Here is a 27,811-nt window from a genome sequence, read left to right as displayed (position 1 = left end):
AAACAGGAAGTGACTCGTCATTTCAGAGAAAACAAACTGTTCTCTTTCTCTCTCTCTCTCTCTCTTTTGGTGTGATTTCAGGAAAATGGCTGAGGCCAGTATTTCAGTAGCTCAGGACCAGTTCATGTGTCCAGTATGTCTGGATCTCCTGAAGGATCCGGTGACTATCTCCTGTGGTCACAGTTTCTGTAAGGTGTGTATTAATGGCTGCTGGGATCAGGAGGATCAGAAGGGCGTCTACAGCTGTCCTCAGTGCAGAGACACTTTCGCTACAAGGCCTGTTCTACGCAGAAACAACATGCTGGATGAAGTGGTGGAGAAACTGAAGAAGAAGACTGAAGTCCAAGCTGCTTCTCCTGCTCACTGTTACGCTGGACCTGGAGATGTGGAGTGTGATTTCTGCACCAGGAGAAAACACAAAGCCGTCAAGTCCTGTCTGATGTGTTTGGCTTCATTTTGTGAAATTCATTTGAAACCTCATCTTGAAGTTCCTGCTTTGAAAAAACACACATTAATTGAAGCCTCAGCAAAACTCCAAGAGAAGATCTGCTCTGAACATAACAAGCTGATTGAGATCTACTGTCGTACTGATCAAACCTACATCTGTTATTTGTGTACGATGGATCGTCACAAAGGTCACGACACCATCACAGCCGCAGCAGAAAGAGCTGAGAAACAGGTGAGAACTAGAAATCTTTCCAGAATTAAATCATCTTAATTATAGTTTCCCATCTAGAAACAGGTGCTTTAGTCAGTGATATGATTTGAACTTTAATTTCAATGTGTGTATCAATCAGAAGGATTCTGTAAAAGCTGATTAAAATTGTCTGTGTTCTGGTGAACAGAGTGTTAAATTTATCTTCAGTGATGATCGTAATCTGGTTTGGGGTGGGTTTCCTGATAACGTTGCCCTTTAAAACCTAAAGAGAGAGTTGAGAGACTCTCTTAAGGAATGAACGTTGTCTCTGTGTGTGGTTTTCCTGAACTCACTCGTAAGAAGGAGTCTAAAGAGCAACAGGACGAAGAGCGTCTTTGCAGTTTGTGTCCCCGATATAGGCATTAGTAGCTGCTAAAGGCAATCATACTGCCGTTGCTGAAGGCATTAGTAGTTGCTAAATCCAGTCGATAAGGTCACATGGTGCTCGTTTTTAACCAAAATCTAATGAAATATAAAGTGTTTAAAATAAGATAATAAATAGTATCATCTGGAAGCCTTGCATATATAATATGGTAATTAATTACTGAAACTATTTTCTGTTTTTGGCATTTTTTTAAAATTCCAAGTGTCTCATCTCATCTCATTATCTCTAGCCGCTTTATCCTTCTACAGGGTCGCAGGCAAGCTGGAGCCTATCCCAGCTGACTACGGGCGAAAGGCGGGGTACACCCTGGACAAGTCGCCAGGTCATCACAGGGCTGACACATAGACACAGACAACCATTCACACCCACATTCACACCTACGGTCAATTTAGAGTCACCAGTTAACCTAACCTGCATGTCTTTGGACTGTGGGGGAAACCGGAGCACCCGGAGGAAACCCACGCGGACACGGGGAGAACATGCAAACTCCACACAGAAAGGCCCTCGTCGGCCCCAGGGCTCGAACCCAGGACCTTCTTGCTGTGAGGCAACAGCGCTAACCACTACACCACCGTGCCGCCCCGTCATTAACATGACTGGGTATAAAAAGAGCATCTTGGAGTGGCAGCGGCTCTCAGAAGTAAAGATGGGAAGAGGATCACCAATCCCCCTAATTCTGCGCCGACAAATAGTGGAGCAATATCAAAAAGGAGTTTGACAGTGTAAAATTGCAAAGAGTTTGAACATATAATCATCTACAGTGCATAATATCATCAAAAGATTCAGAGAATCTGGAAGAATCTCTGTGCATAAGGGTCAAGGCCGGAAAACCATAGTGGGTGCCCGTGATCTTCGGACCCTTAGACGGCACTGCATCACATACAGGCATGCTTCTGTATTGGAAATCACAAAATGGCCTCAGGAATATTTCCAGAGAACATTATCTGTGAACACAATTCACCGTGCCATCCGACGTTGCCAGCTAAAATTCTATAGTTCAAAGAAGAAGCCGTATCTAAACGTGATCCAGAAGCGCAGACGTCTTCTCTGGGCCAAGGCTCATTTAAAATGGACTGTGGCAAAGTGGAAAACTGTTCTGTGGTCAGACAAATCAAAATTTGAAGTTCTTTATGGAAATCAGGGACGCCGTGTCATTCGGACTAAAGAGGAGAAGGACGACCCAAGTTGTTATCAGCGCTCAGTTCAGAAGCCTGCATCTCTGATGGTATGGGGTTGCATTAGTGCGTGTGGCATGGGCAGCTTACACATCTGGAAAGATACCATCAATGCTGAAAGGTATATCCAGGTTCTAGAGCAACATATGCTCCCATCCAGATGACGTCTCTTTCAGGGAAGACCTTGCATTTTCCAACATGACAATGCCAAACCACATACTGCGTCAATTACAGCATCATGGCTGTGTAGAAGAAGGGTCCGGGTACTGAACTGGCCAGCCTGCAGTCCAGATCTTTCACCCATAGAAAACATTTGGCGCATCATAAAACAGAAGATACAACAAAAACGACCTAAGACAGTTGAGCAACTAGAATCCTACATTAGACAAGAATGGGTTAACATTCCTATCCCTAAACTTGAGCAACTTGTCTCCTCAGTCCCCAGACGTTTACAGACTGTTGTAAAGAGAAAAGGGGATGTCTCACAGTGGTAAACATGGCCTTGTCCCAACTTTGAGATGTGTTTTTGTCATGAAATTTAAAATCACCTAATTTTTCTCTTTAAATGATACATTTTCTCAGTTTAAACATTTGATATGTCATCTATGTTCTATTCTGAATAAAATATGGAATTTTGAAACTTCCATATCATTGCATTCCGTTTTTATTTACAATTTGTACTTTGTCCCAACTTTTTTGGAATCGGGGTTGTATAAGGAGGTCAATTCAACCTCCTTAGGTACACACTACACACAGATCTAAACCTCTCTCTCTCTCACACACACACACACACACACAAAACATTAGAGGTGCAGAAATGTGTCTCATTTATAACACTAAATTAGTTAATCACTCACCTAATGGAGCTAAATTTGATTAAAATATAGTGATATAAATGTGACATTTTGATATCCATACATAATTCCATAACATACTGAAATATATTCATCGTGTTTTGTGTATATTTATTTTATAATTAGCAGACGTGGACAAGGGGCGGCATGGTGGTGTAGTGGTTAGCACTGTCGCCTCACAGCAAGAAGGTTCTGGGTTCGAGCCCAGTGGCCGGTGAGGGCTTTTCTGTGTGGAGTTTGCATGTAATCCCCGTGTCTGTGTGGGTTTCCTCCAGGTGCTCCAGTTTCCCCCACAGTCCAGAGACATGCAGGTTAGGATAATTGATGGCTCTAAATTGACCGTAGGTGTGAATGGTTGTTTGTCTCTGTGTCAGCCCTGCGATAACTTGTCCAGGGTGAACCCCGCCTCTCACCCATAGTCAGCTGGGATAGGCTCCAGCTTGTCAGTGACCCTGTAGGACAGGATAAGCGGCTACAGATAATGGATGGAGGTGGACAAAGTACCCAACTTTATTTCTTAAAGCATATACGCAGAGCCATGGCCTCACTTTCATTTATAAATGCCTTGAGACCTCAAGAATGGCAAAGGAATAGTTTTAAGCGTTAACAATAAATCTAATATAGTAATTTTTATGATTAAATTGATTGATATCGGTAGCGGTCTGAGTGAATGACCTTGATGTCCGTAACATCACAGCAGGAAGTCTATCGGTCTCATCGCCATTTCCGCTATACTAAAACACAGAGCTGACTCCAACTTCAATCCTCAATTTTGAGCTAATTTATCACCATGCCATGTAGATGTGTTGCTGCACCCGCCAGTAACATGACAGAAGGTGGATTTATGTTGCATTCATGGCCCAAGAATGTTCCAACTGCAAAGATTTGGCCGCATTTTGTGAGAAGTTGGCTATAAGCCCGCATTGAAACAGGGTGCAGTATCAAGAATTAAAGAAAAAGAAAACAAGAAAAGGAAAGTATTTATTTATTTATTTATTTATTCATTTATTTATTTTTTAAGTGAGTTCAGTTGCACTAGTCCTCCTGGAGTGTGAGCCGAGGGTTGTTACTAAAACCCAGGATGGAATGGGACGGGACGGGACATATCGCTCAGGCAGTGACCTCCCCACGGTTGTTGCTAAAACAGGTGACGTCCCGTTCCATCCCAGGTTTTAGTAATTGCCTGAGCCAAGCAGTAATGGCGGAGTACTCCATATGGAGAGAATGAGTTTAGTAGCTGTCTGATTTCTAAACTGGATAGTGCTTCCATCTTGCCCTTACGTGGAAGAAGCGAATGAATGGCGAACTGAACGAACAACTGAAAGTCAGATTGTTTTGAAACAATCGGCCACAAGATCAGCCTTCAATAAGTGAGAACATAGACGTGTAAGCGCCGACTCTCATTTGGATAAAAAAAAAAACATGTTTACCTGCATTTAAATTAATACATGTAACTTGTATTGTGTGTTTAAGTTACCGGTATAAGATTATTTAATTTGATTCAGAATGTGATTCTTAGTTAATCTGATTATTTAATTCGCCTTTTACATTTTATCAGTGAAAATGCATGCATGTCCATGTATGTTGCAAAAGTTATAACACCTATCCTGTTTTAATGAGAGTCAACCCACAACCATTGAAGTCAAATCAGTCTTAGTTGAGCAAGTCAGTAATGGTATGTTTATTTATATGATTTTGGTCTGTAGCTGTAAAAGGCCTCGGCCTTAAAACTGGTTACCATTGTAACGTCAGGCACTCAGGGCTGGCTGGGTCAGAGGGGCAGCTCCAATGCCAAGTTTATGGTTGATTTTAACCGCAAAGTATTAGACTTAATACCCAGTAACCCATACAGTTCGCGCAGTGTGTGTGACATAAATGTAGTGCCTTGGTCTGTCAGGATTTCTTTCGGAATCCTGACCTGGGAGATAATACAGAAGAGCACTTCTGCAGGACTGCATGCTGAGCTATTGCGGAGAGGCACTGCTTCTAGATATCGCGTTGCATAGTCCACCAGAACTAAAATAAAGCGATACCCTCATGCTGACCAATCTAATAGCCGGACGAGATCCATCCCAATTCGCTCAAATGGGGTTTCGATTAGAGGAAGAGGGCACAACGGCGCTTTTGGAGTGGCCGTGGGATTTACCAATTGGCATTCACGGCATGCCGCACACCACCGATGGACATCCCTGCGAATCCCTGGCCAAAAGAACTGGGCCATTATTCGGGCTAGTGTTTTATCTTGCCCCAAGTGTCCAGCCATGGGATTAAAGTGAGCTGCACGGAATACCAGTTCCCTGCAGCTCTTTGGGATTAACAATTGGGTTATTCGTTCACTAGTTTGAGTGTCCTGCGTCACTCGGTACAATCTAGCTTTTCATTCTAGCAAAATAAGGGAAGGTCGGTGCCATGCTTGGCTGAAGAGTTTGACCATCGATTACTCTCACTTGGTCAAACGCATGCCACAGAGTCTTGTCTCACGACTGCTCTAATGGGAAATCCCCAAGGGAATCCCTGAGAGAGGGAGGAGGAGCAGGCTGCTCCTCACGCTGATGCAGTGCTGACATAGACGGCTCTGTGACAGCTTCTCCAGTCAATGCCACACCGGGATCTTCCCATGACCTACTAGTGCAGGACCCACTACATGTTAAATATTCCATCAGCTTTTTAAACCCTGGCCAAATAGTACCCAAAATCAACGAGTGGGTGAGACGAGGACTAACCGCCGCCTTTACTCTATGCATTTGGCCCTGGAATAAAATACAGATGGACACTAAGGGATAATTGTGAACATCCCCATGCAAACAACACTTTCACCGCTTGTGCTTTCCCCAATGCCTCACCTTGCACCAGGCGTTGGTGAATTGAGGTCTGATTACAACCAGAATCCACCAAAGCATGATATGTATCCCCTTGAACATGTCTGTGAAGATTCTCAGTCATCCAGCTGCATAGTAATCTGTGGTTGGTAGAAGAGAGCAACTGGACTTGCTTGAAGATTCTTGACAACGTTTCACCTCTCATCCGAAAGGCTTCCTCAGTTCTGTCTGACTAATAGGGAGTATCAAGTATTTATCCTCTCATGGATCATCATAGAATCTGAATCAGAATTCTGATGGCTGCATTGTAGGTGGCTGATAAAAGATGTCTTAGACACCCACCTCTGTTCAGTGATGGTCGTTCCAGGTTGACAAAAATGAACTGGTGCAGGAGTATGAGAGGACTTCCAGAAAACTGGCAGACATCTTAGCCAGAGAGGATCGTTCATTTTTGTCAACCTGGAATGACCATCACTGAACAGAGGTGGGTGTTTAAGACATCTTTTATCAGCCACCTACAATGCAGCCATCAGAATTCTGATTCGGATTCGATGATGATCCATGAGAGGATAAATACTTGATACTCCCTATTAGTCAGACAGAACTGAGGAAGCCTTTCGGATGAGAGGTGAAACGTTTTCAAGAATCTTCAAGCAAGTCCAGTTGCTCTCTTCTACCAACCACAGATCCCCTTGAACACTTACTGGTATGTGATACATTCCAGCCTGATCAGGGGCAGTTTCTGGCTCATCGGGATCCGGATCACAGCTCCCACCTTCCTTGCGGAGCTCCGACTCTGGAGATGCTCCGACTCCCCGCTGCGCCAGCACACCAACCCAGGCTTTCCCTCTGCACTGGCGTTATGGGTGTCACTCACCTGAGGAGGCGACAACACAGTGACGGAAGAGGAAGATGGGAGGACACCACGGGTGCGACGGGCTGGCTGGGGAGGAGTCGGCTGCCGCCTCCGCGGCAGGGGAACGGGGTGAGGAGGGGAACGAGAGATGGGGGGGAAAGAGAGAAAAAAGAAGCGAGGGGAGATGCCTTGTCTGCCTGCTGTCGGAGCCGCCTCCAGATGGTCCTCTGCCAGCTCAATGGCTCACTCCAGCGACACCGGGCAATGACACTGGACCCATTCCACCGTTCTTTCCGGAAGTTGAGAGATAAACTGTTCCAGTGCCACCAGATCGATGATCTCATCGGCGTTGCAGGCTTCCGCTCTCAGCCACCACAGGCAGGTGTCCCGGAGTTGCTGGCCAAATGCAAACGGCTGGCTGACCTCCTCTAATACCAGCATCTGGAAGCGTTGGCAATGTTGTTCCAGGGAGCGGCCGACCTGCTGCAGTATGGCTTTCCTCAGGTCAGCATACACCAGTCGGCTGTCAGCAGGGAGCTGCTGCACTGCAAGCTGCACCTCACCAGTCAGGAGCGGGAGGAGGTACACTGCTCCAGCGGCCACCCCCACACCTCAGCTGCTTGCTCGAAGAGGGCGAGGAACGCTTCTGGATTGTCCTGCAGGCCCATCTTAGTGAGGGTGCTGGCTGCGGTGATGGTTGATGCCCCTGCTGACGTGAGCAGGTGCCGGAACGCCTGGCGATCTTCCTGCTGGGCCAGCATCAAGGCTTCGAAGTGTTGCTCTTGTTCCTTTTGGCGGGCAATCAGCGCTTGATGCTGGTTCTGCTGGGCAGGAGTGAGGGCAAGGATGAGCTCTTTGAATGGGGAGGAGTCCATGGGGTGGTTCCCTTCTGTGCGTCCCAGGTTTCGGCACCACTGTAGCAGTTCCTGATGTGGGTGGAGCACAGAAGCACGGCAGGCGAGAGTTGATGGTCTCACACACAAACTCTTTTATTTCACTTATTTTTAGCTTTTCGGCTTTCACTCACTAACTCACTCACATGTGTTGTGGCCGGGAGGGAGCCCCTTTTCTCTGCTCTCCCTCTCCTTTTATGCTCTGTCCCTGTAACACACACACACACACACACACACACACACACATTAATTGACAGCAGGTGGAATGACTTTGCCACTTACCTTCCCCGACCCCACCCTCCATTCACAGACTGCTGCTTGGCCACACCCCCGCTGCCACAAACTTGTCGAATAAACACCTGGTAGAATGTTACAAAATGAAACACAACTGAACTGAAAAAGAGCTATTGTCATTTTCATTTTTTTTTATTGTAACCCTCTTCCCCACCCCCACAAAGCAGCATGGTAGTGTTCTGACACAGCTCTGGCAGTGTGTGCACACATATATGTGTGTGTTAATCAGGAAGACAGTGGAACAGCTGTAAATACAGCCTGCTCAGAAAATAAAAAGGACAATCCAACCTGATTAAAACCCAAATCCACACCTCGAGCTTAATAACGGCCCAACAGCAACACTGCTTTAAGCAAGACAAAAATTAAAAAATAAAAGGTGCAAGACCATCATCTGATATCAAAACAAAAAATTCCAGCAATTTGTTGTGACTGGCTAGTACAATACTGTCCATCTCACAGGTCTCACGTGTGAGCATGTGTAAGTGTATGTATTCATGCACATATGAATCTGCCTGGGAATCATGTCAGTGAAGTAGGGTGACCACCTGCTCATAAGCCCAAGGGGGGACAAGGGGTATGTTTTTGAGGGACAATGTGGGACGCCGCCCCCACTGCACCGCGCCGGCTGCTGGAAGACTCACAGATAGTGGTTTACCCATTTCTAGCACATACTACCTTACATGGTATATCAATAATACCCTAATCTGCTGTTATTGGTGATGTATGGTCATGAACAGGCCACCAAATGTGTTTTTTTCTTAAATAAACATTCATAATATTTTGACCATTCAATTATGACTTGACAGACACACTTCCACTTATGATTTACTGAAGCGACTCAATTTTATTTATTTTCCATTACAATTTATTCATGGCGGCACGGCGGTGTAGTGGTTAGCGCTGTCGCCTCACAGCAAGAAGGTCCTGGGTTCAAGCCCCGGGGCTGGCGAGGGCCTTTCTGTGTGGAGTTTGCATGTTCTCCCCGTGTCCGCGTCGGTTTCCTCCGGGTGCTCCGGTTTCCCCCCACAGTCCAAAGACATGCAGGTTAGGTTAACTGGTGACTCTAAATTGACCGTAGGTGTGAATGGTTGTCTGTGTCTATGTGTCAGCCCTGTGATGACCTGGTGACTTGTCCAGGGTGTACCCCACCTTTCTCCCGTAGTCAGCTGGGATAGGGTCCAGCTTGCCTGCGACCCTGTAGAAGGATAAAGCGGCTAGAGATAATGAGATGAGATAATTTATTCACTTTAAATCAATCATAATATAATATTGCGTCTGAGGCTTTGCAGTGCATCAGTACAGCAGGAATAGTGACAAGTCTCCATTTAGTTTTCAGTGGATTAACAGGAATTGTAGTGGCTCAGCACCACAGAAACAGTAGAAAAAAAAAGTCCTGCCCGATATGATATTGTGTGTTGGACAGTGTGATACACACTCGTCACCTCTGCCGCAGTCACTTTGTCAGCTAGAGAGTCGTTTTTAGGTGGGAGGAAAGCATCCATAGATTTAGATGTTTCTTTCTGTTGCACACGTTTCTTGTGAGTCTCCGCGAGCCTGTGTCATTTCACATCGTATTCCCCGCCATGTCCGATTGAGAAAGATGTTTTGCAAAGGTCACAAAAAGCCCTCTCGGTATCCCCCTCAACCCCTTTCAGCCACAAATATTCATTTTCCCACTCTTTCCTGTACATACACCTTCTCTTTTTAACTGGAGGTGGCGGTGCCTCACCTGCCATCTCCCCGGTACCTTTCTCCATTTTTTAATATGAAAGCAATGCATGCGTTGCACCTGCGTCCCTCATCACTGTCTGTGCACGTGAGTGCGGTGTCATGGCAACAACAAAAAGTTGACAACAACCAGTCAGTTGTGAGGGGTGTGTGTGTGGTTTTGTTCTACAGTCTATAGTGGCGACGGTGGTGTGCTGAAATGTCAAGTAATATTCGTTTGGCTGCCTGGGTGGCCCGGGGAGAGCGACATCCCCCTCAGCAAGCATTGATTATGCGGGACACGTTCTGAATTTGCGGGACGCATAAATTCGGCTTCAAATGCTGTACGCGCACGCGCTATGCGGGACAGGTGGTCACCCTACAGTGAACCTCCACCTGACATGCTAGCAAACTCTTTTCAGACTTGAAATCATATTGGGGGCGGCACGGTGGTGTAAGTGGTTAACACGGTCGCTTCACAGCAAGAAGGTTCTGGGTTCGAGCCCAGCGGCCGGGGGGGGCCTTTCTGTGTGGAGTTTGCATGTTCTGCCCGTGTCCGCGTAAGTAAGTAAGTTTAATTTGTATAGCACATTTAAACACAGCATACACTGACCAAGTGTGGGTTTCCTCCAGGTGCTCCGGTTTCCCCCACAGTCCAAAGACATGCGGTTAGGTTAATATGGGATGGCCTTGGGCTGAGGTGCCCTTGAGTGAGGTACCGAACTCCTAAATGCTCCCCGGGCGCTGTTAGCATGGCTGCCCACTGCTCTGGGTATGTGTGTGTGCTCATTGCTCACGTGTGTGTGTGCATGTGTGTGTTCACCACTGCAGATGGGTTAAATACAGAGAGGAATTTCACAAGTGTGTGATGAATAAAGTTGTGCTTTCTTTCTTTCTAGATAACATTATGAGTAAAGAAAGATTTCTACATTCTGTTTATTTGGCAAGATTATGCTAAAACATTTCTGAAAGGACTTCAGATAAGTTAACGTTATTCATGTTAGCGTAACTCCATTTTTACATGCTAACTAACAGTGTCCAAGTTAACTAGCTATATGTAAACATTAGCTATGGACAAGGCTATGGCAACTTGGCGGGCAAATCCAAAGAAAGTCATTTGACTAATCAGACTGCATGGCTATTGCAACGTTATCGCTAGCTCTAAAGCACAGACAACTTCACTGCAAGCTTTCTCTTGGAATAAAACGTTTATATCCCTCAATATGCTTCTGCAGGTCAGATGGGGAGTTTTTGTAGGCTGTGATGTGCTCTGTTTTAGGCAAACAAAGCAAACATTTAAAATTAAACTACTCTTTATTCCTTTCAGAAAACTGAAACATGGGTTCTAGCTATAGACCCTTTTCACTCACGTGACCTTCGTAAACGCGACCGCCATTTTGGACATGAAGAAATAACAGTTTATGGCACAGACCCTTTCGGTTCTCGCTCATCTAGCTGCTACAATAACTGCTTTGACTGCAACAATAATACCTAACACACATTTAAGTATCCGTCGTAAAGACGTGAAACTCGTCGAGTGACGAGTGTGTTCATTGATAAGCTAACACAATCTAAAAGTAGACATACCATCACACTGCCCTGGTGCTGTGTACAGTTTACCTTCTATGGTTTGTGCACTCACTATTTGCCATTACTTTCTCCAACCCAGTGTTCGAACTATGCCGCTATTTTTGGGGGGTCCCTTTTTTTCCCTGGGGGGGGTGCTTGCGCTTGTCTCAGAGTGCGGATCTCCAAACACATGAGAAGCCTATCTTATGCACATATCACGCGGACTCCACACCTCCACACACGCATCGCATCTGAAGTCATAACTCATCAGGGGAAATCGTGTTCGCATTGGCATGTTCAAAAAACAACCTCGCGTCAACAATGATACCACACGCAAGAAAAAAAAACAGTCAGGCTACTCAACACATCTGATCCACAGCAGCACCAAAGCATCACTGGAAACCATGTCAACAACCAATCTTCCATTTCAACACGCGTCAACAAACAAATGGCATCACAAACATGAACGAATCGGTCAGGCTACCGATTCCAAACCCACAGCAGACGAATAATTAAATGCATCTTACCTTAAAGCAGAATCGACCACAAAGGAAGTCTGTTGGCACACTTCCTTTCTACTAATTTGTGTCCCCAACCTGGCAGCAGCAGTCGTTGTCATATCGGTTTATTTTATCTTTGATGTAAACAGAACACTTCGGATATGCCAATGCTTCCCGTTACACACAATTGCTATGTCAATAAACATCATTTTGCCAATATTTTAGAGACCATCCATCTTCTCCGTCGGTCAGCATCTGTCGGGATCCGATAAAATGATAAATCTTGCCTTGTGTGTTGATGGTTACTACATCCAGTTGCACAACAATATAATGGCATGATGGAAGTCTTGCTGAAAGTAAAAACTTTCTTTGATGGCTATATTCCTTTCGATGCTTCGCCGTCGTTCCTTGTTGTTGGCTGTGGTAGACTACTGGTAGTTCATGTCCAAAATGGCGGCCGCGTTTGTCGTGATGTCACGTGGGAAGGGTCTATAGAACCTTGGGTGTGTGCATTCCCCAGAAGAACTGCCTCCTTCCATTCTGCCATCAACTGATTGTGTTAAATAATGCTGCAGAGAAATCATTGATCTTGACTTTATCCAGTCTATGGACATGACGTGACCCTAGTGATTACTGATAGATTGTCTCAGTGTCACCTGTGAAAAAAACAATCATGTTTTAGAAAAGAAAAACATCCACTTTCAAAACCACTTCATAGTAATGAGTAACGAGGACCTTGATCAAAATGTAGTGGAGTAAAAAGTATGATATTTGTATTTCAAATGTAGTGACGTTAAAGTCATAAGTTTCCAAAAAAAAATACTCAAGTAAAGTAAAGATACTCAAAAAGTGTACTTAAGTACACTTCTTCCCTCAACACACCTCCCCCCAGTCATTGCAGCAGCCCCCTCCTCCCCCACCTCAACACCGACTCCTCCATGCATTACTGGTCAGAGTTCAACTGAGGAAGCTTCACCACAGGAAAGCAGCAGGCCCAGACAAGGTGTGTCCCCGATTACTGAAGACCTGTGCTGCTGAACTGAGTGAACCACTCCAATGCATCTTCAACCTCAGCCTGCAGCTGGGGAGAGTGCCCACCCTCTGGAAGACATCATGCATCATTCCAGTTCCCAAAAAGAATCGGCCCAGCGAGCTGAACGACTTCCAACCGGTGTCACTCACTTCACATCTGATGAAGACATTGGAGCGGCTCTTCCTCAGCCTCCTCAGACCCCAGGTACAACATGCCCAGGACTGTCTGCAGTTTGCATACCGGGCAGGTGTTGGTGTGGAAGACACCATCCTCTACCTGCTACACCGAGCCCACTTGCATCTGGATAAGGGAAATGGCACAGTGAGGATCCACTTCTTGGACTTCTCAAGTGCCTTCAACACCATTCAGCCCCTTTTGCTTCAGGACAAACTGAACAGGATGCAAGTGAACCCCTGCCTGGTCACCTGGATCTCCAGCTACCTCACCGACAGGCCGCAGTACGTCAGGCTGAAGGACATCATGTCTGACACTGTGATTAGCAGCACCGGAGCACCCCAGGGCACAGTGCTGGCCCCTCTTCTCTTCACTCTGTACACCGCGGACTTCTGCTACAACTCGGAGCTGTGTCACATTCAGAAGTTTGCCGATGATACAGCCATCGTTGGGTGTATCAGTGATGACAGAGAGGAGGAGTATAGGAGCCTGGTGAGGGACTTTGCTGTGTGGTGCAACAGGAACCATCTGCAGCTCAACACCTCGAAGACCAAAGAGCTGGTCATTGACTTTGGGAGGTCCAAAAATGGCGGCGCGCACAGATGCAACAGCTCAGAGCTCCTACTACTTTTACACTTTGTTGGTGGTGTTGTGTATCATTTTACACAGTCTTTGCATGTTTCAGTACAGCAGAAACAAACTTTTACAACTGAGCGGAGAATATCAGCTGTCCGTGGAGTATCTGATCCCCCCGGAGATTGTTAAACCACTCCCGGGGACACCCGCAGCAGCAGGCCAGAGGAGGAGGCGCTGTGAGCAGAGGCAGAAGAGAGGCAAGCGGGGGGGCGCCTGGGCTAGGCTAAAGGCTAGCCCCTTCAAATCACCACTCCTGACCATCTTTCTCTCTAACGCTCGTTCAATCCGTCATAAACTGGATGAGATACGACTGCAGATGGCTACACGAAGGACTTTAAACCACTGTTCGTGTTTGATCTTTTCCGAGACCTGGCTGGACAGCTCCATCCCAGATGCGGCTATCGAGCTAGCAGGCCGCACCGCCTACCGAGCCGACAGGACCGCAGACTCTGGTAAGAAGACCGGCGGGGGACTGTGCATTTATATCAACAACTCCTGGTGCACAAACGTCACTGTGGTGGATAAGCTGTGTAGTCCAGAGGCAGAACTGTTGCTGTTAAAGTGCTGTCCATTCTATCTCCCACAGGAATTCGCTGTTGTTTACATCTGTGCCATTTACATTCCACCAGACGCTAATGCTAAGCTAACGTTAGCACAAGTGAGCGGCAGCATCAACAACAGCCTAGTAGCACATCCGGACAGTGTTTTTATTGCAGCTGGGGACTTTAATCACGCGGATTTAAAATCAGTGCTTCACAAATTCCACTGTTATGTGAAGTGTGCTACTAGAGGAGATAGAATTTTGGACCAGGTGTATACTAATGTAGCAGACGCATACAAGGCCCAGGCCTACCCCCACCTGGGTCTGTCAGACCACCTCTCTCTTCTGCTACACCCACGGTATACACCTAAGATCAAGATCGCTGGGATCACAACCAAAACTGTGAGAACATGGCCGGTGGATGCAGTTCCTATGCTCCAGGATTGTTTCCACCACACAGACTGGGATGTATTCAAAGACCAGGACACTGACAATCGTGTTTCACTGGACAATTACACCTCCACTGTTTTAGATTACATCTGCTTCTGTGTGGACAATGTCACCTGCTGGAGGCAATTCCGTGTGTTCCCTAATACACCACCATGGATGACACATTGAGTAAAACAGCTTATCCGAGCTAGAGATTCTGCGTTTCACTCTGGGGACCAGGAGGCGTACAGTGCTGCCAGGGCCAACCTGAAGAGAGGCATCAATACTGCCAAACACCATTACAGGAGGCATATTGAGGCCAGGTTTGACACCACCACAAACCCAAGGCAGGTCTGGGATGGCATCAGGGCCATCACGGACTATAAGAGGAAAACTCCACCACCCTCAGCTGACAGTCCCACCTTGGCTGAGTATTTAAACCTCTTTTACGCCCGTTTTGACAGGGACAACAATGATCCTGTCCTGCCCCCCCTCCCCTCAACCGACCCTGCTCCAGTCCTGAGCACGCATGAGGTGAGATGTGTGTTCTGCAGCATTAACACCAGGAAGGCGGCCGGACCAGATGGAGTGCTGGGCCGGGTGCTTAAAGACTGTGCTGCAGAGCTGGCGGACGTCTTCACCCCCATCTTCAACACCTTGCTGTCCTGTTCTCTGGTTCCAGTCTGTTTCAAAGCAGCCATCATTGTTCCCATCCCAAAACAATCCAATGTCACATGTCTTAACGACTACAGACCTGTGGCACTCACCTCCATTCCCACCAAATGCCTGGAGAGACTGGTCATTAAACACATCAAAGCCGCCTTACCACCAATACTGGATCCACACCAATTTGCCTACAGAGAGAACCGGTCAACTGAAGACGCCATTGCCACAGTGCTGCACACACTGCTGGAGCACCTGGAGCATAAGAACACCTATGCACGGCTCCTCTTTGTGGACTATAGTTCGGCTTCTAATACCATCCGGCCATTCAAACTCCGGTCCAAACTCCACCAGCTAGGACTCAACACCACCCTGTGCAATTGGATTGTGGACTTTCTAATAAATCGCACACAGAGTGTCAGAGTGGGCAAGAACCTCCACCCTTGTCATTAACACCGGGGCCCCTCAAGGGTGTGTGCTGAGCCCTTTGCTCTACACTCTGTTTACACATGACTGCTCTGCCTCCTCCTCGTCCAATCTCATTGTCAAGTTCGCTGACAACACCACGGTTCTCGGACTTATTACAAACAACGATGAGACAAACTACAGGAGAGAGGTACAACACCTGGACGCCACGACAATAACTTGGCCTTAAACACCAAGAAGACCAAGGATATAGTCGTGGACTTTCGCAGGAAAGGACACATTGACCACCTACCTCTCTCCATAGGCAACGATGTGGTAGAGAGGGTGAGGAGTTTCAAGTTCCTGGGGGTAACAGTGACTGAGGACTTGTCCTGGGGCACTCATATTTCCACAGCCATGGGAAAAGCACAACAGCGGCTCTATCACCTGAGGAAGCTGAGGAGCGTTAATATCCCCAGACCTCTGATGGTGAACTTTTATAACTGTGCCATCAGTAGTGTGCTGACACATGGACTTCTAGTGTGGTTCTCCAGCTGCACTAAGGCCGACCAGCAGGCACTTCAGCGGGTGGTGAAAGCTGCCGGGAGAATCATTGGAACGACTCTCCGAGAGATCAGCACCATCTACTCCACTCGCTGTCTGAGAAGAGTGCGCAACATCCTGTGGGATCAGCACCACCCTGCTCATCACCTCTTCCACCTGCTGCCCTCAGGGAGAAGATATAGGTCCATACAGGCCAGAACATCCAGACTGGCCAATAGCCTGTATCCACAAGCTGTGAGGCTACTGAACTCTGCCACATCCACAAACACATCCACCAATTAATATCATTAAACTGGTTTGCATTGTTGCAGTTGTCACTACTCTCTCTCCCCTGCCCCCAGACAATAACGTTATAACATTATAATGGCACTGATCTGGTTTTTGCACTGTTTATACAATATCATAATACTCAGGTATCTGTCTGAATGTCCCTGCTCTGCACTTTATAAGTTTAAGAACTTATGCTGCTATCTGCTATGCTGTTTTTTGTTGTACTGAGGTAATTCTGGGTCAAATGTTTACACTGGTTTACTTAGGGGGGTATGTATTTATTTATGGGTTTTGCACTTTATCAACTCTGCTGTATGGATGCTCCAATGAAATTTCGTTGTTCTTTTTGTGACAATGACAATAAATATTCTGAATCTGAATCTGACCAAGGTCACAACCAGTTCTGATCGAGGGAGTCGAGGTGGAGGCTGTGTCTTCCTACAAGTACCTCGGGCTGTGGCTGGACTGGACTTGCAACACCAATCACTTATACAGGAAGGGACAGAGCAGGCTATACTTCCTTAGGAGGCTGTGGTCCTTTAACATCTGCAGGAAATGCCTGTGGATGTTCTATCCACACTGTGGTCGCCAGTGTCCTGTTTTACATTGTGGTGTACTGGGGGGCAGCACATCCAAGAAGGACACATCCAGGCTGGACAAACTGATCAGGCGGGACGGCTCTGTGGTCGGCATGAAGCTGGAGACTCTGGTGATGGTGGCAGAGAAGAGGACTATGGACAAACTACTGAGCATCATGGACAATGCCAGTCACCCTCTGCACACTGTCATCAGCAACCAGAGGAGCCTGTTCAGTGACAGTATACTCCTTCCCAAGTGCAGGACGAACAGACTTAAAAACTCCTTTGTCCCTCACGCCATCAGACTGTACAACTCCTCTCTGGGGGGGAGGAGGGGTAACAGGAGGACAGAGGACAGGAAGGAGCAGTAGCCTAGCCTAACAATAAGCAATACTGGACAATGTGCAATATAATGTGCAATACCTCTCCTGCTGGTCCCCTTCCCCATATCTTATTCTTTTTATATTCTCATCTCATCTCATTATCTCTAGCCGCTTTATCCTGTTCTACAGGGTCGCAGGCAAGCTGGAGCCTATCCCAGCTGACTACGGGCGAAAGGCGGGGTACACCCTGGACAAGTCGCCGGGTCATCACAGGGCTGACACATAGACACAGACAACCATTCACACTCACACCTACGGTCAATTTAGAGTCACCAGTTAACCTAACCTGCATGTCTTTGGACTGTGGGGGAAACCGGAGCACCCGGAGGAAACCCACGCGGACACGGGGATAACATGCAAACTCCACACAGAAAGACCCTCGTTGGCCATGGGGCTTGAACCCGGACCTTCTTGCTGTGAGGCGACAGCGCTAACCACTACACCACCGTGCCGCCCCTCTTTTTATATTTGTATATGTAAATACTTAATTTAATTTAATTTATCTAGAAGGTTTTTTTTCTCGATTTTCTATTCTCTATTTATCCTGTAATGATGCTGCTGGAATCTTAATTTCCCTGAGGGAACCCTCCCAAAGGGATCAATAAAGTTTAATCTAATCTAATCTAGAACTCAAGTAAATGTGCTTTGTTACTGTCCACCTCTGATAATTAACTCGATGTACTTGCAATGTACAAGAAAACTAATTGAACATCACCAGCAGATTCAACACGAGTTTCCCCCACTGACTGTGAGAGTCCCTCAGAGCCGCATGCGCATTCTGTGGATTCGGCAGCAAGCGAGTCACTCTTTGTTTTGAACGAGTGCTCCAGGTCTCTCGTAAATTCCGAGCAAACTAAAGGACGACTTGTGCTACGATGTTGTTCGGGAAAACCATGTTAGCTTGATGATGGATCTTAAGAGGTCATTATGCACATTTGAAGCTTTATATGTTAAAAAAAACCCTCTGTAATTTTCTTCTGGTCCCAAGAAGTATTGTTAATAAGTAATAATTAAAATAAGTTCGTGTGGATTGCGGCGAATTTCTGTTCGGCTATTTTCATGGCCACTTGGCGCGTGACGTCATTTAAGCCAAACAAACCGCTTGAGTTGAGTCCACTTCCGGTTACTTACGTACATTGCCGTTCAGCTTGAGTGCAGACGTGCGTTCAGGAATTTCCAAAGAAAAAAACCCATGCCTTATTGTTGTGCAGTGAACTGTTTTAACGGGACCATTTCAGGAAGAAGTTTTTACCTTTTACCAAGAGAGGAGAAGAGGCGGAGCGAGAGGATTGGCTTTTTCCTAAAAAGGAAAAGAGGCGGAGTGAGAGGGTTGGCTTTTTCTGAAAGAGGAGAAGAGGCAGAGCGAAAGGGTTGGCTTTTTCCAAAAAAGGAGATGAGGTGGAGCGAGTGGGTTGGCTTTTTCCAAAAGAGGAGACAAGATGGAGAGAGTGGATCATGTGTGTGAAGCCAGAGGGTTCTTTTTTTCTGGAAGAGGAGACGAGGCGGAGAGAGTGGATTGTGCGCGTGAAACAAAATCAAGCAGTCAAAGAAGAAATGGACCAGCAACGCTCAAGCAAAAAGGAGAAGATTGGAGATAAACATTTTTACTTTTGCTTGCAATTAACAAGTCAAGAATCCTGAGGGATCCTGTACAATCATTGTGGAAATGAGACAAAGGGATATTTCCTCGCTTAGAGTCAGCTATAAATAGTATAATGCTGCAGATGGCAGGCTAATGTGGCCTACCAGTGCACTGTCCAGTAATCATTCCCTATATCCACTAGGGAGGGCAGTTTAATTATTCTTCAAAAGGGCTCTTATTTAGTATTACGACAAAAGTAGGAATTTATCATAACTACCAGTATAAATCGTTTGGGCGCAAATCTTGTTGAGGTCCAGGGTCACCGCGATCAGAGTCGGCCGAGTCGCTGTCTGATTCCGAGGCTGCACGGTCAAACCAGTGAGCCACATTCACCGATTGCTTCGCAACGGTCATAGGTTCATACATATATGGTTTCACCTCTCGATATTCAATTTGGAGAGTTCCTACTTCAAAATCGCCATCGTTTTCAGACATTTTACACAACCTCTCACGACCAAAGTCCGTACACGTGTGCTCGGTTTGCAAGTAAACACAGAGCTGCTCCCGGTCCGTTTGACTTAAATGACATCACGACGACGGTCCCCTGGCAGTGAAAGTGCGCATAAGTGAGATGTAAACAAACCTTCGGAAGTTGGGCAAAACAGTATATTTTAACCGTTTTATTCAATTTTAGGGTCCAAATTAGACACTAGGAAGATTGAATTTGCTTTTTGGGTCGTTCTTCTAGACAATAAAGTTGATATTCTACGTTTCACCTCCGACCCTTGCCTATGACCTTTTAAGAGGCTTTCGGGAAACCCAGCCCAGATCAGTTAGTGAACATTTCTCTCTCTCTCTCTCTCACACACACACACACACACACACACACACACAGAGGACATAACCTTCAGAGCAAAACATGAATGTACTTTGAACTGACATTAATATGGAACCAGTTCGCTCGTACTGTATAAAAAGCTGAATGTATTTTATTTGTCCTCAGAGTGAGTTAAAGGAGGAGCAGATGAAATCCCAGCAGAGAATCCAGGAGAAGCAGAAGAAGGTGCAGGAGCTGAAACAGGCTGTGAACACTATAAAGGTGAGCAGTGAGCAGAGACAGAGCTGCTCCTAGAAACACACACAACATGGACAACGAGTCATTTACAGTCCCAGTAAGAGAGGGAATGATAGATGAGCTTTACATCTTGTGTGTGTGTGTGTGTGTGTGTGTCCCCGAACAGCTCAGTGCACAGACAGCAGTGGAGGACAGTGAGAGGATCTTTACTGAGCTGATCAGCTCCATGGAGAAAAAGCGCTGGGAGGTGACGGAGCTGATCAGAGGTCAGGAGAAGGCTGAACTGAGTCGAGCTGAACGACTCCTGGAGCAACTGGAGCAGGAGATTGCTGATCTTCAGAGGAGAGTCACTGAGCTGGAGCAGCTTTCACACACACACGATCACATCCATTTCCTCCAGGTAACACTCACTGTCTGATCTACAGAGCCAGCTGTTCCTCACACACTCTCTAAAACACCTCTCATTAAGGGAACAATAAATGTCCTTGTCTGATGTGGGTGCAATCAGTCAATTATTGAAATTAAGTGATCAATCTCATTAAATCAGTCTCATTAAATTTGAAGGTTAATAATTAAAATGAATCAATCCCATTGAATCGTTTACTTTGACTCATTTGAATTGAATCATACCATAGAATCAGTCTCATTTGAAGTGAATCATTTAGTGAATCGTTCAATGAATCATTTAGTGAATCATATAGTGAATCGTTCAATGAATCATTTAGTGAATCATACCATTCATCCTGGATAAATTACCAAACAGCTAGATTATGGTATATTTCCAAATTATTACGATCACTTACCATATTACATAACTTATATGCACCTTTTTGAATTCTTTGGGAGATTGGGGACTTCAGATATTGTTCACACAAATAAACACAGTTTTGATAATAAATGAATTTATTATACAAAGATAAAAATAATAAATCAATATATACAAATATGATATGGTGTGTGTTTGTGTGTGTATGGCCTAGCTTGTTGCTAGCTAAAACAAAGGAATGTTATCTAAATAGAACAAAGGATTAGCTCTGTTGCTAATGTGTGCTTGTGTGTGTGTGTGGGAAGGACTTGACCATGTGTTTAGCCTCGTGTAGCTAACTACACGTGGTGGAGGCCTAGATTAGCCTTGTGTTGCTAGTGTGTGTTTGTGAAAGGCCCTATGGCCTAGCTAAAGTGTGTTTGTTAGGCCTGGTGAGGCCTACTGAGCACGTGTTGCTAAAGACAAAGGAATTTGCCGTAGCTAATGTGTGCTAAAAGAAATCAACCATAGGCCAATTTCACTAGCTTATAACAGTACTGAATCCCCTGAAATCTTAATGCGGTCAAGATGTATAATAAGACAACTAAATATGTTAGTAGTAAAGGAAAGCATGCACAGCCTATCTATTAAAAACAATTGAGATTAAAACAAAAACAGAACAATTCAACACGCTGTGTGTTTAACAGTGTAACAGATAAACCTGGGTTTAAATTCACACTATTTCAATAAAGCTAAATTCCTAAGACTATCTTAATTATGCCCAAATGCCAAAATCTTACTTAATCCTGCCTTTAGCAAGATATGAAGAAATATTCGCCGGTGTAGTCTCGGGCCTCGCCGTGGGAGCACGTGAGCCGCTCGTGATGGAGGCGTAGAGAACTTTCGGGTCCAGCGGAGCACTTGGGTGGTTCCCGTGGAAAGCAGAGGATTCTTGGTCCGAACCTCAGCGTTCGTGAGGAAAAGTCTCTGATCAGAATAAGATGCACAGCGCTTTTGAGTTAAAAAGGATTCAATCGCTTCTTAACTTTTAACTGCCTGGGCTGCAGTCGTGACGTCACTTCTAATACGAATAAACCGGTTGTAACTCAGGTTGAGTTTAAAGATCGCGCTATTCTGGACTTTTACCTTGGCCAGTGGTTAGGCACAGAATGTGCTGGATGGTGAATCTTGCAAGAAAGAAGTGTTTTCGGGTTTGAGAGCATCTCTTTATGCATCTAGACTCCTCGGAAACCGGACGCGAGAGACAAAGAGCAGAGCTTCCGCCTGGATTTAAGCGCGCATGGCGGACTGACGTAGATGATCCCACCCATGCGTGACGTAGGTCACGCAGAAGAGGACTAGGAGTTGTAGTTCTTAGAGACAAAATGGCGGCATGATACCTACATCTGACATCACAAGTGGGTTTTATATTTCATTTGCTTTCTGTAGGTTTTAGCTTCTGGACGTCGGTCTCCTCAATTTCGCAGACACGATTTTCACACATCCAGCGTCACTGTCCATCAACATCTGTCATTTGATGGCGTGAAGAATTCTCTCTCAGATCTGAAAAAGAGACTCGAGGAATTCTGTGAGGAGGAATTCAACAAAATCCCTCCACATGGTAAGAGGAGCTGTTCCTGCTGGAGAAACACAGTGATGTGTTATGTAATAATAATAATAATAATAATACATCTAATTTGTTTCACGGCGCCTTTCAAAGCACCCAAGGTCACCTTACAGATAAAAAGTCAATGTTAAAAAGAAAAATGAACGATAAAAACATCAAAATCATAACAGCAAGTGGGTGGCTTAGAGCCCATCTGCTAATTTAAAAAGGTGAGTTTTAAGTGCACTTTTGAATTGTGAAATAGAGTCCAGGGTACGGATATGTGAGGGAAGGGAATTCCATAGTTTAGGAGCGGCATATGAGAAAGCCCTTTCTCCCATTGTAGTGAGTCTGACGTTTGGTTCAGCCAATAATCCCGTATTAGATGATCGTTGTGGACGAGAAGGTGTGTAGGTCTATAGGAGTTCTTTAATATATGGAGGGGCAAGATTATGGAAGGCTTTGAAAGTGATTAGCAGGATTTCAAAGTCAATACGTTGGGATATTGGAAGCCAGTGTAGTTGGATCAGCAGGGGTGAAACATGGTGGAAGGACTTTGAACAGGTAATAATGCGTGCCGCAGAGTTTTGGATGAGCTGTAGATGATGGGTGAGTTTGTTTGGAATGCCTGTCAAAATTGCATTGCAGTAGTCTATGCGGGACATTACCAGGGTGTTAACAAGCACTTCAGCAGAGTGCTGGATAAGTACAGGACGCAGTCTGGAAATGTTCCTGAGATGGAAGAACGCAGTTCGACAGACATTATTGATGTGGTTGGAGAATGAGAGGGTGCTGTCCAGGATAACTCCAAGGCTCTTTACCTGTTTAGAGACTGGTATAATGTCCTCACCTACAGAGGGTGATTTAATATTGCTTTTTTTGAAGTGTTGTTGTGGTTCCAATGAGTAGAAGCTCAGTTTTACTACTATTGAGTTTTAGGTAATTTCTTGTCATCCATGCCTGTATGTCATGGAGACAGGCAGTGAGGGCACTGGGTGGGATGCTGGCAGTGGGCCTAGTGGACACATAAAGCTGGGTGTCATCAGTGTATGAGTGAAACTGTATTCCATAGTGCCTGAAAATGTTACCAAGGGGAAGGAGGTAGACAATGAACAGGAGTGGCCCCAGTACTGATCCCTGTGGAACTCCATGATGGAGGATGGAGCTTTCAGATCGCTGGTCCTGGATCTGGACAAAATAGGTTCTGTCAGATAAGTAGCTCTTAAACCACTTATAGGCAGTGCCACAGACTCCTATGCTCATTAGCCGCTCTAACAAAAGTTGATGGGATATTGTGTCGAAAGTGGCACTGAGGTCCAGATGGATGAGGATGGACAACAGAACAGCATCAGCTGTACGAAGATGATCATTTGTGATCTTAACAAGCGCTGTTTCAGTACTGTGTTGAGGGCAAAAACCAGATTGGAATTGTTCAAAAAGATTTTGATATTGGAGGTATGTCAGAAGTTGAGATGCAACTGCTTTCTCAAGTATTTTGGAAATGAATGGCAGATTAGATATAGGATGATAGTTGTTGAGGTCATTACAGTCCAGTCCAGATTTTTTCAGTGTTGGTCTGATTATGGCAACTTTTAGTGACGATGGGACTGTGCCAGTTGTCAGAGAGGATTTTATAATGGAGGTTATCAGGGTTATTAAAGCTGGTAAGCATGCTTTAACTAGAGAGGCAGGGATGGGATCCAAAAGACAGGTTGAAGAGTTTGATATAGTAATGAGCTCAGAGATGTAGTCCTCAGTTGGAAGACTGAAGTCACATAAGGCACTAGGTGAGGTTAGTTTTGTGGCACTTGCTGCCAGCAGTTCAGGCTGGATGACATTTGCAGTGGCCAGCTGTTCATGGATGTTGGTGATTTTAGAATCAAAGAATTTCAGGAAAGCAGAGCAGTGGTCATTAGGGAGGTTGTTGTGAAGGCTGGATACTAGTGGTTTCAGTAGATTTTTCACAGTGGAGAAAAGTTTCCTAGTATTCCCTTCACCAGAGCTGATGGCATTAGTAAGGTAGGAGTTTTTCGCTATTGATAGCAAATTTTTGTAGTGAAGTATATGATCAGAATACATTTGTTTATGAATAGTAAGTCCAGTTTTTGCACTAAGCCTCTCCAGGCGATGTCCTGCTGCCTTGAGCTGCTGTAGCTCCGGTGTATACCAAGGGGCAGAGTGTTGAGCAGAGGATAGGCAGCTGTTATAATAGTCCATGAGGTTTGAAGGTAGAAAAGCAGAGACAGGGCTTGTGCTTGAGGCAATTAAATTAATAAGATCCTCCTCTACATGTCTGATGTTGCGAAAAGACATGATGTGATTTTAACTTACTGAGTGGTAGGTTAGCATTGAATAAGACAGGCTTATGGTCAGAGATGGGTAGGTCAGCTGTACTGATACTAAATGGGGCAATGCCAGTACAACAGATTAAATCAAGAGTGTGGCCCTTTGAATACGTAGGAAAGTCAATATATTGGGCCATATCAAAACAATCTAACATTGCCTTAAAATCTTTAGTAAGCAAGTTATCCGAGTGGTCAAAGTGGATATTAAAATCCCCCAGTAAAATAATGTTACTATTATTTTATTAATGTTATTTCTTAGCGATGCTCCTGCTTTCTTTTCTGCAGACACTTTATTCACCCGACACTTTGAACTAAAACACTGATTTAAAATGAATAAACTGACTGGATCACTTTAAACTCTTTCCATCTTTTACACAAACTCATGTTTCCATTTTTCTCTCCACAGCTGCAGCAGTTCAGATCATTTCAGAACCACAGAGCAGAGAAGAGTTTCTGAAATGTACATCTAACACACACACACACACACACACACTTCACATAAATATATTGTGTGAATTAAACCCAACATGTTCACATTGTTCAGTTTGTTTTTCTCTTTTATTTTAGATTTCTGCTATCTGACTCTGGATCCCAACACGGCACATCGTTACCTCATTCTGTCTGAGAAGAACAGAACGGTGAGAGGCAGTGGGAGAGAGCAGCGTTACTCTGATCATCCAGAGAGATTTGATTCCTGGTGGCAGGTGTTGTGTAAGGAGAGTGTGTGTGGACGCTGTTACTGGGAGGTGGAGTGGAGCAGTGCTGGTGTTGTGTCCATATCAGTCTCATATAAAGGCATCAGCAGGAAAGGACGGGGTAAAGATTGTAGGTTTGGATTCAACAATCAGTCATGGAGACTGCGGTGTTCTTCTTCTACTCTCTCTTTCTATCACAACAACATTGAGACTGATCTCAGAGTTCCATCACCCTCCAGAATAGGAGTGTATGTGGATCACAGTGCAGGAACTCTGTCCTTCTACAGCGTCTCTGACACGATGAAGCTCCTCCACAGAGTCCACACCACATTCACTCAGCCTCTATACGCTGGGTTTGGGCTCTCCTTGGATTCTACAGTGAGATTGTTTGATCCAGAATAGAAAAGTGTGTAGTGTTTTCTGTAAAATTCCTGCACGTTGCCACGTTGTTGCTCAGTCATCTGTTTCACTAGAGCACAATCCAGCTGCACAAAAACACTCATTTTAATATTTAAATTAAAACAGATGAACAATTTAAAATAATTAAAAAGGAAATGTTAAAAATTAACTGTCAGACAAGAAACTCGTCAAATTTAAAAAGAAAATGACCTCATGACCTTCGCATTATAAAGTTCTGTTTGTTTCATATTAAGCAGCATCTCATTAAATAACTAATAAACAATAATAAAGCCAGAACAGAACAACATTTTAAACCTGTTCAGGTCACACTATATAAAAATAAAATATCACTTTTGGAATGAATTTGATTTTTCTGCTTGTGTTTAAGATGTAAAATCCACATTCACTTTTTCAAATCTGAAGTTGTTTCTAAACCCTGAGATTTGATTGTAAAACATTGAACAATATTTAAACTCCATTAGAACATCCAGTACATGATCGGTTCAGGCTGCCGATGTCGTGTTCATCCCATATTCAGCCTGGATGATGATTGGCCCACAGTTAGAACCTTATAAATCCAGGTTTATCTGTGAGTTTGGGATTTTTATTCAAATATTACAATCAAAGCTTTGCAGAATAAAAGATAAGAGCACAGGAGAATAAAGTTTCCCCCAGTGATGGAGTTTCTGTGCTGAACTCATTTTCAGACAGAAGCAAATTCAACCTTTTCCTGAGAGTTTCAGCAGCTGGATAAATATTGTTCAGTATTTTAAACTGAATTTCTTTCACTGTGGGTGAAATTGGCCATCTAAGATAACTACAGTGTGTATATGTTAGCATTCCTCCATCGTCAGTTATTCTTACTTTTGTTTTTTGTTTTTTTGAAATCAGGGAATAGCTTCCATTTTAAAACATTTCCAATTATTTTGTTATTACTTTTTCTTTCACCAATTTCCACTTCACCGATTTTCAATTCAGGCAGTTTGACCGACACCTTTGAATAATCAAGGGTATTTTTTTATTGTGAATCTTAAGGGAGGTGAAAAAGCTCTACAAATTTGATTAACTTCTCTATAGACACATTTTAAATGAAACTTTTCTACAAATTAATTAAATTGCATTAAATGTCCATTTTCATCCATTAGATCAGTAATATCTAAAACTTTATCGTTCTATTCTTGTTGAAATAAAATCTCCCTATTAATAGTAATGGTTCTATTATTCCACAAGGTTAAGTACGTGAGTATTTGTGGACATAAAATAAATAATTTTGGTGAAATTGGGCAGCCTTGTCTGATTCCGCATAAAATCTTCAATTTTGGTGTCATTCCAGGGTTAAGGGAGATATAACTATAAATATCATTGTGAAACATTTTAATAACCTTGCAGAACCCTTCTCCAAATCCAAGATTTTTGAGTTTTATCAACATAAAATCATGCTCCACAGTGTCAAATGCTTTGAAAAAGTCTAGAAATAAAACGAGACTATCTGATTGAATAATTGATTGGTAATCAATCATATCCAGAATCAGTCGGACGTGGTTTTGAATCTATCTTCCCTTCATGAAGGCTGATTGATATTCGTCGACAAGTTTTACAAGTCCACGCTTTAGACGATTAGCAGATACTAAGGCAAGTAATTTATAATCATTGCATAGTCAGGTTATAGGTCTCCAATTGTCTAGCAACAAGAAGTCTTTTTGGGGTTTTGGTAGCAAGGTTATTAAGCCTGTCTTCATAGTTGGGGATAAACATCCTTTGTTAGTCCATTCTAAAATTGCTCGATATAATATTTTTTTTTAATATCCACCCAAAAGTATTTTAAAAATTCATATGTTAAGCCATCGATTCCTGGTGATTTACCATTTTTCATTTGTTTTAATGCAATTTCAATTTCTGTTATAGTTCATTGCTCATCAAGTGTATGTTTGTCTTCTTC

The 27,811-nt window shown here is 44.5% G+C and overlaps 1 protein-coding gene across 1 annotated transcript; it reads left to right on the top strand.

The window, feature by feature from the left end:
- LOC132880605 (E3 ubiquitin-protein ligase TRIM16-like) lies at positions 1 to 27,811 on the top strand. Its single transcript, XM_060913796.1, has 6 exons — positions 1 to 679; positions 20,011 to 20,106; positions 20,249 to 20,482; positions 22,277 to 22,448; positions 25,185 to 25,238; positions 25,346 to 27,811. The coding sequence occupies exons 1-6, from the start codon at positions 86 to 88 to the stop codon at positions 25,873 to 25,875; spliced, it is 1,680 nt and encodes a 559-aa protein (XP_060769779.1). The 5' UTR covers positions 1 to 85; the 3' UTR covers positions 25,876 to 27,811.

The sequence above is a fragment of the Neoarius graeffei genome, chromosome 2 (assembly GCF_027579695.1).
Source record: "Neoarius graeffei isolate fNeoGra1 chromosome 2, fNeoGra1.pri, whole genome shotgun sequence".
Taxonomy (NCBI): Eukaryota; Metazoa; Chordata; class Actinopteri; order Siluriformes; family Ariidae; genus Neoarius; species Neoarius graeffei.
The sequence above is the reverse complement of the archived record's forward strand: the minus strand, read 5'-3'. Positions and strand labels throughout refer to the sequence as shown.

What these genes read in the sequence shown, in the direction of transcription:
- LOC132880605 (XM_060913796.1), top strand. Translation starts at nt 86, where the DNA reads ATGGCTGAGGCCAGTATTTCAGTAGCTCAGGACCAGTTCATGTGTCCA. An exon ending in CAGAAAGAGCTGAGAAACAG is followed by an intron (nt 680 to 20,010) that starts GTGAGAACTAGA and finishes ATTTGTCCTCAG; the next exon opens with AGTGAGTTAAAGGAGGAGCA. An exon ending in CAGAGAAGAGTTTCTGAAAT is followed by an intron (nt 25,239 to 25,345) that starts GTACATCTAACA and finishes CTTTTATTTTAG; the next exon opens with ATTTCTGCTATCTGACTCTG.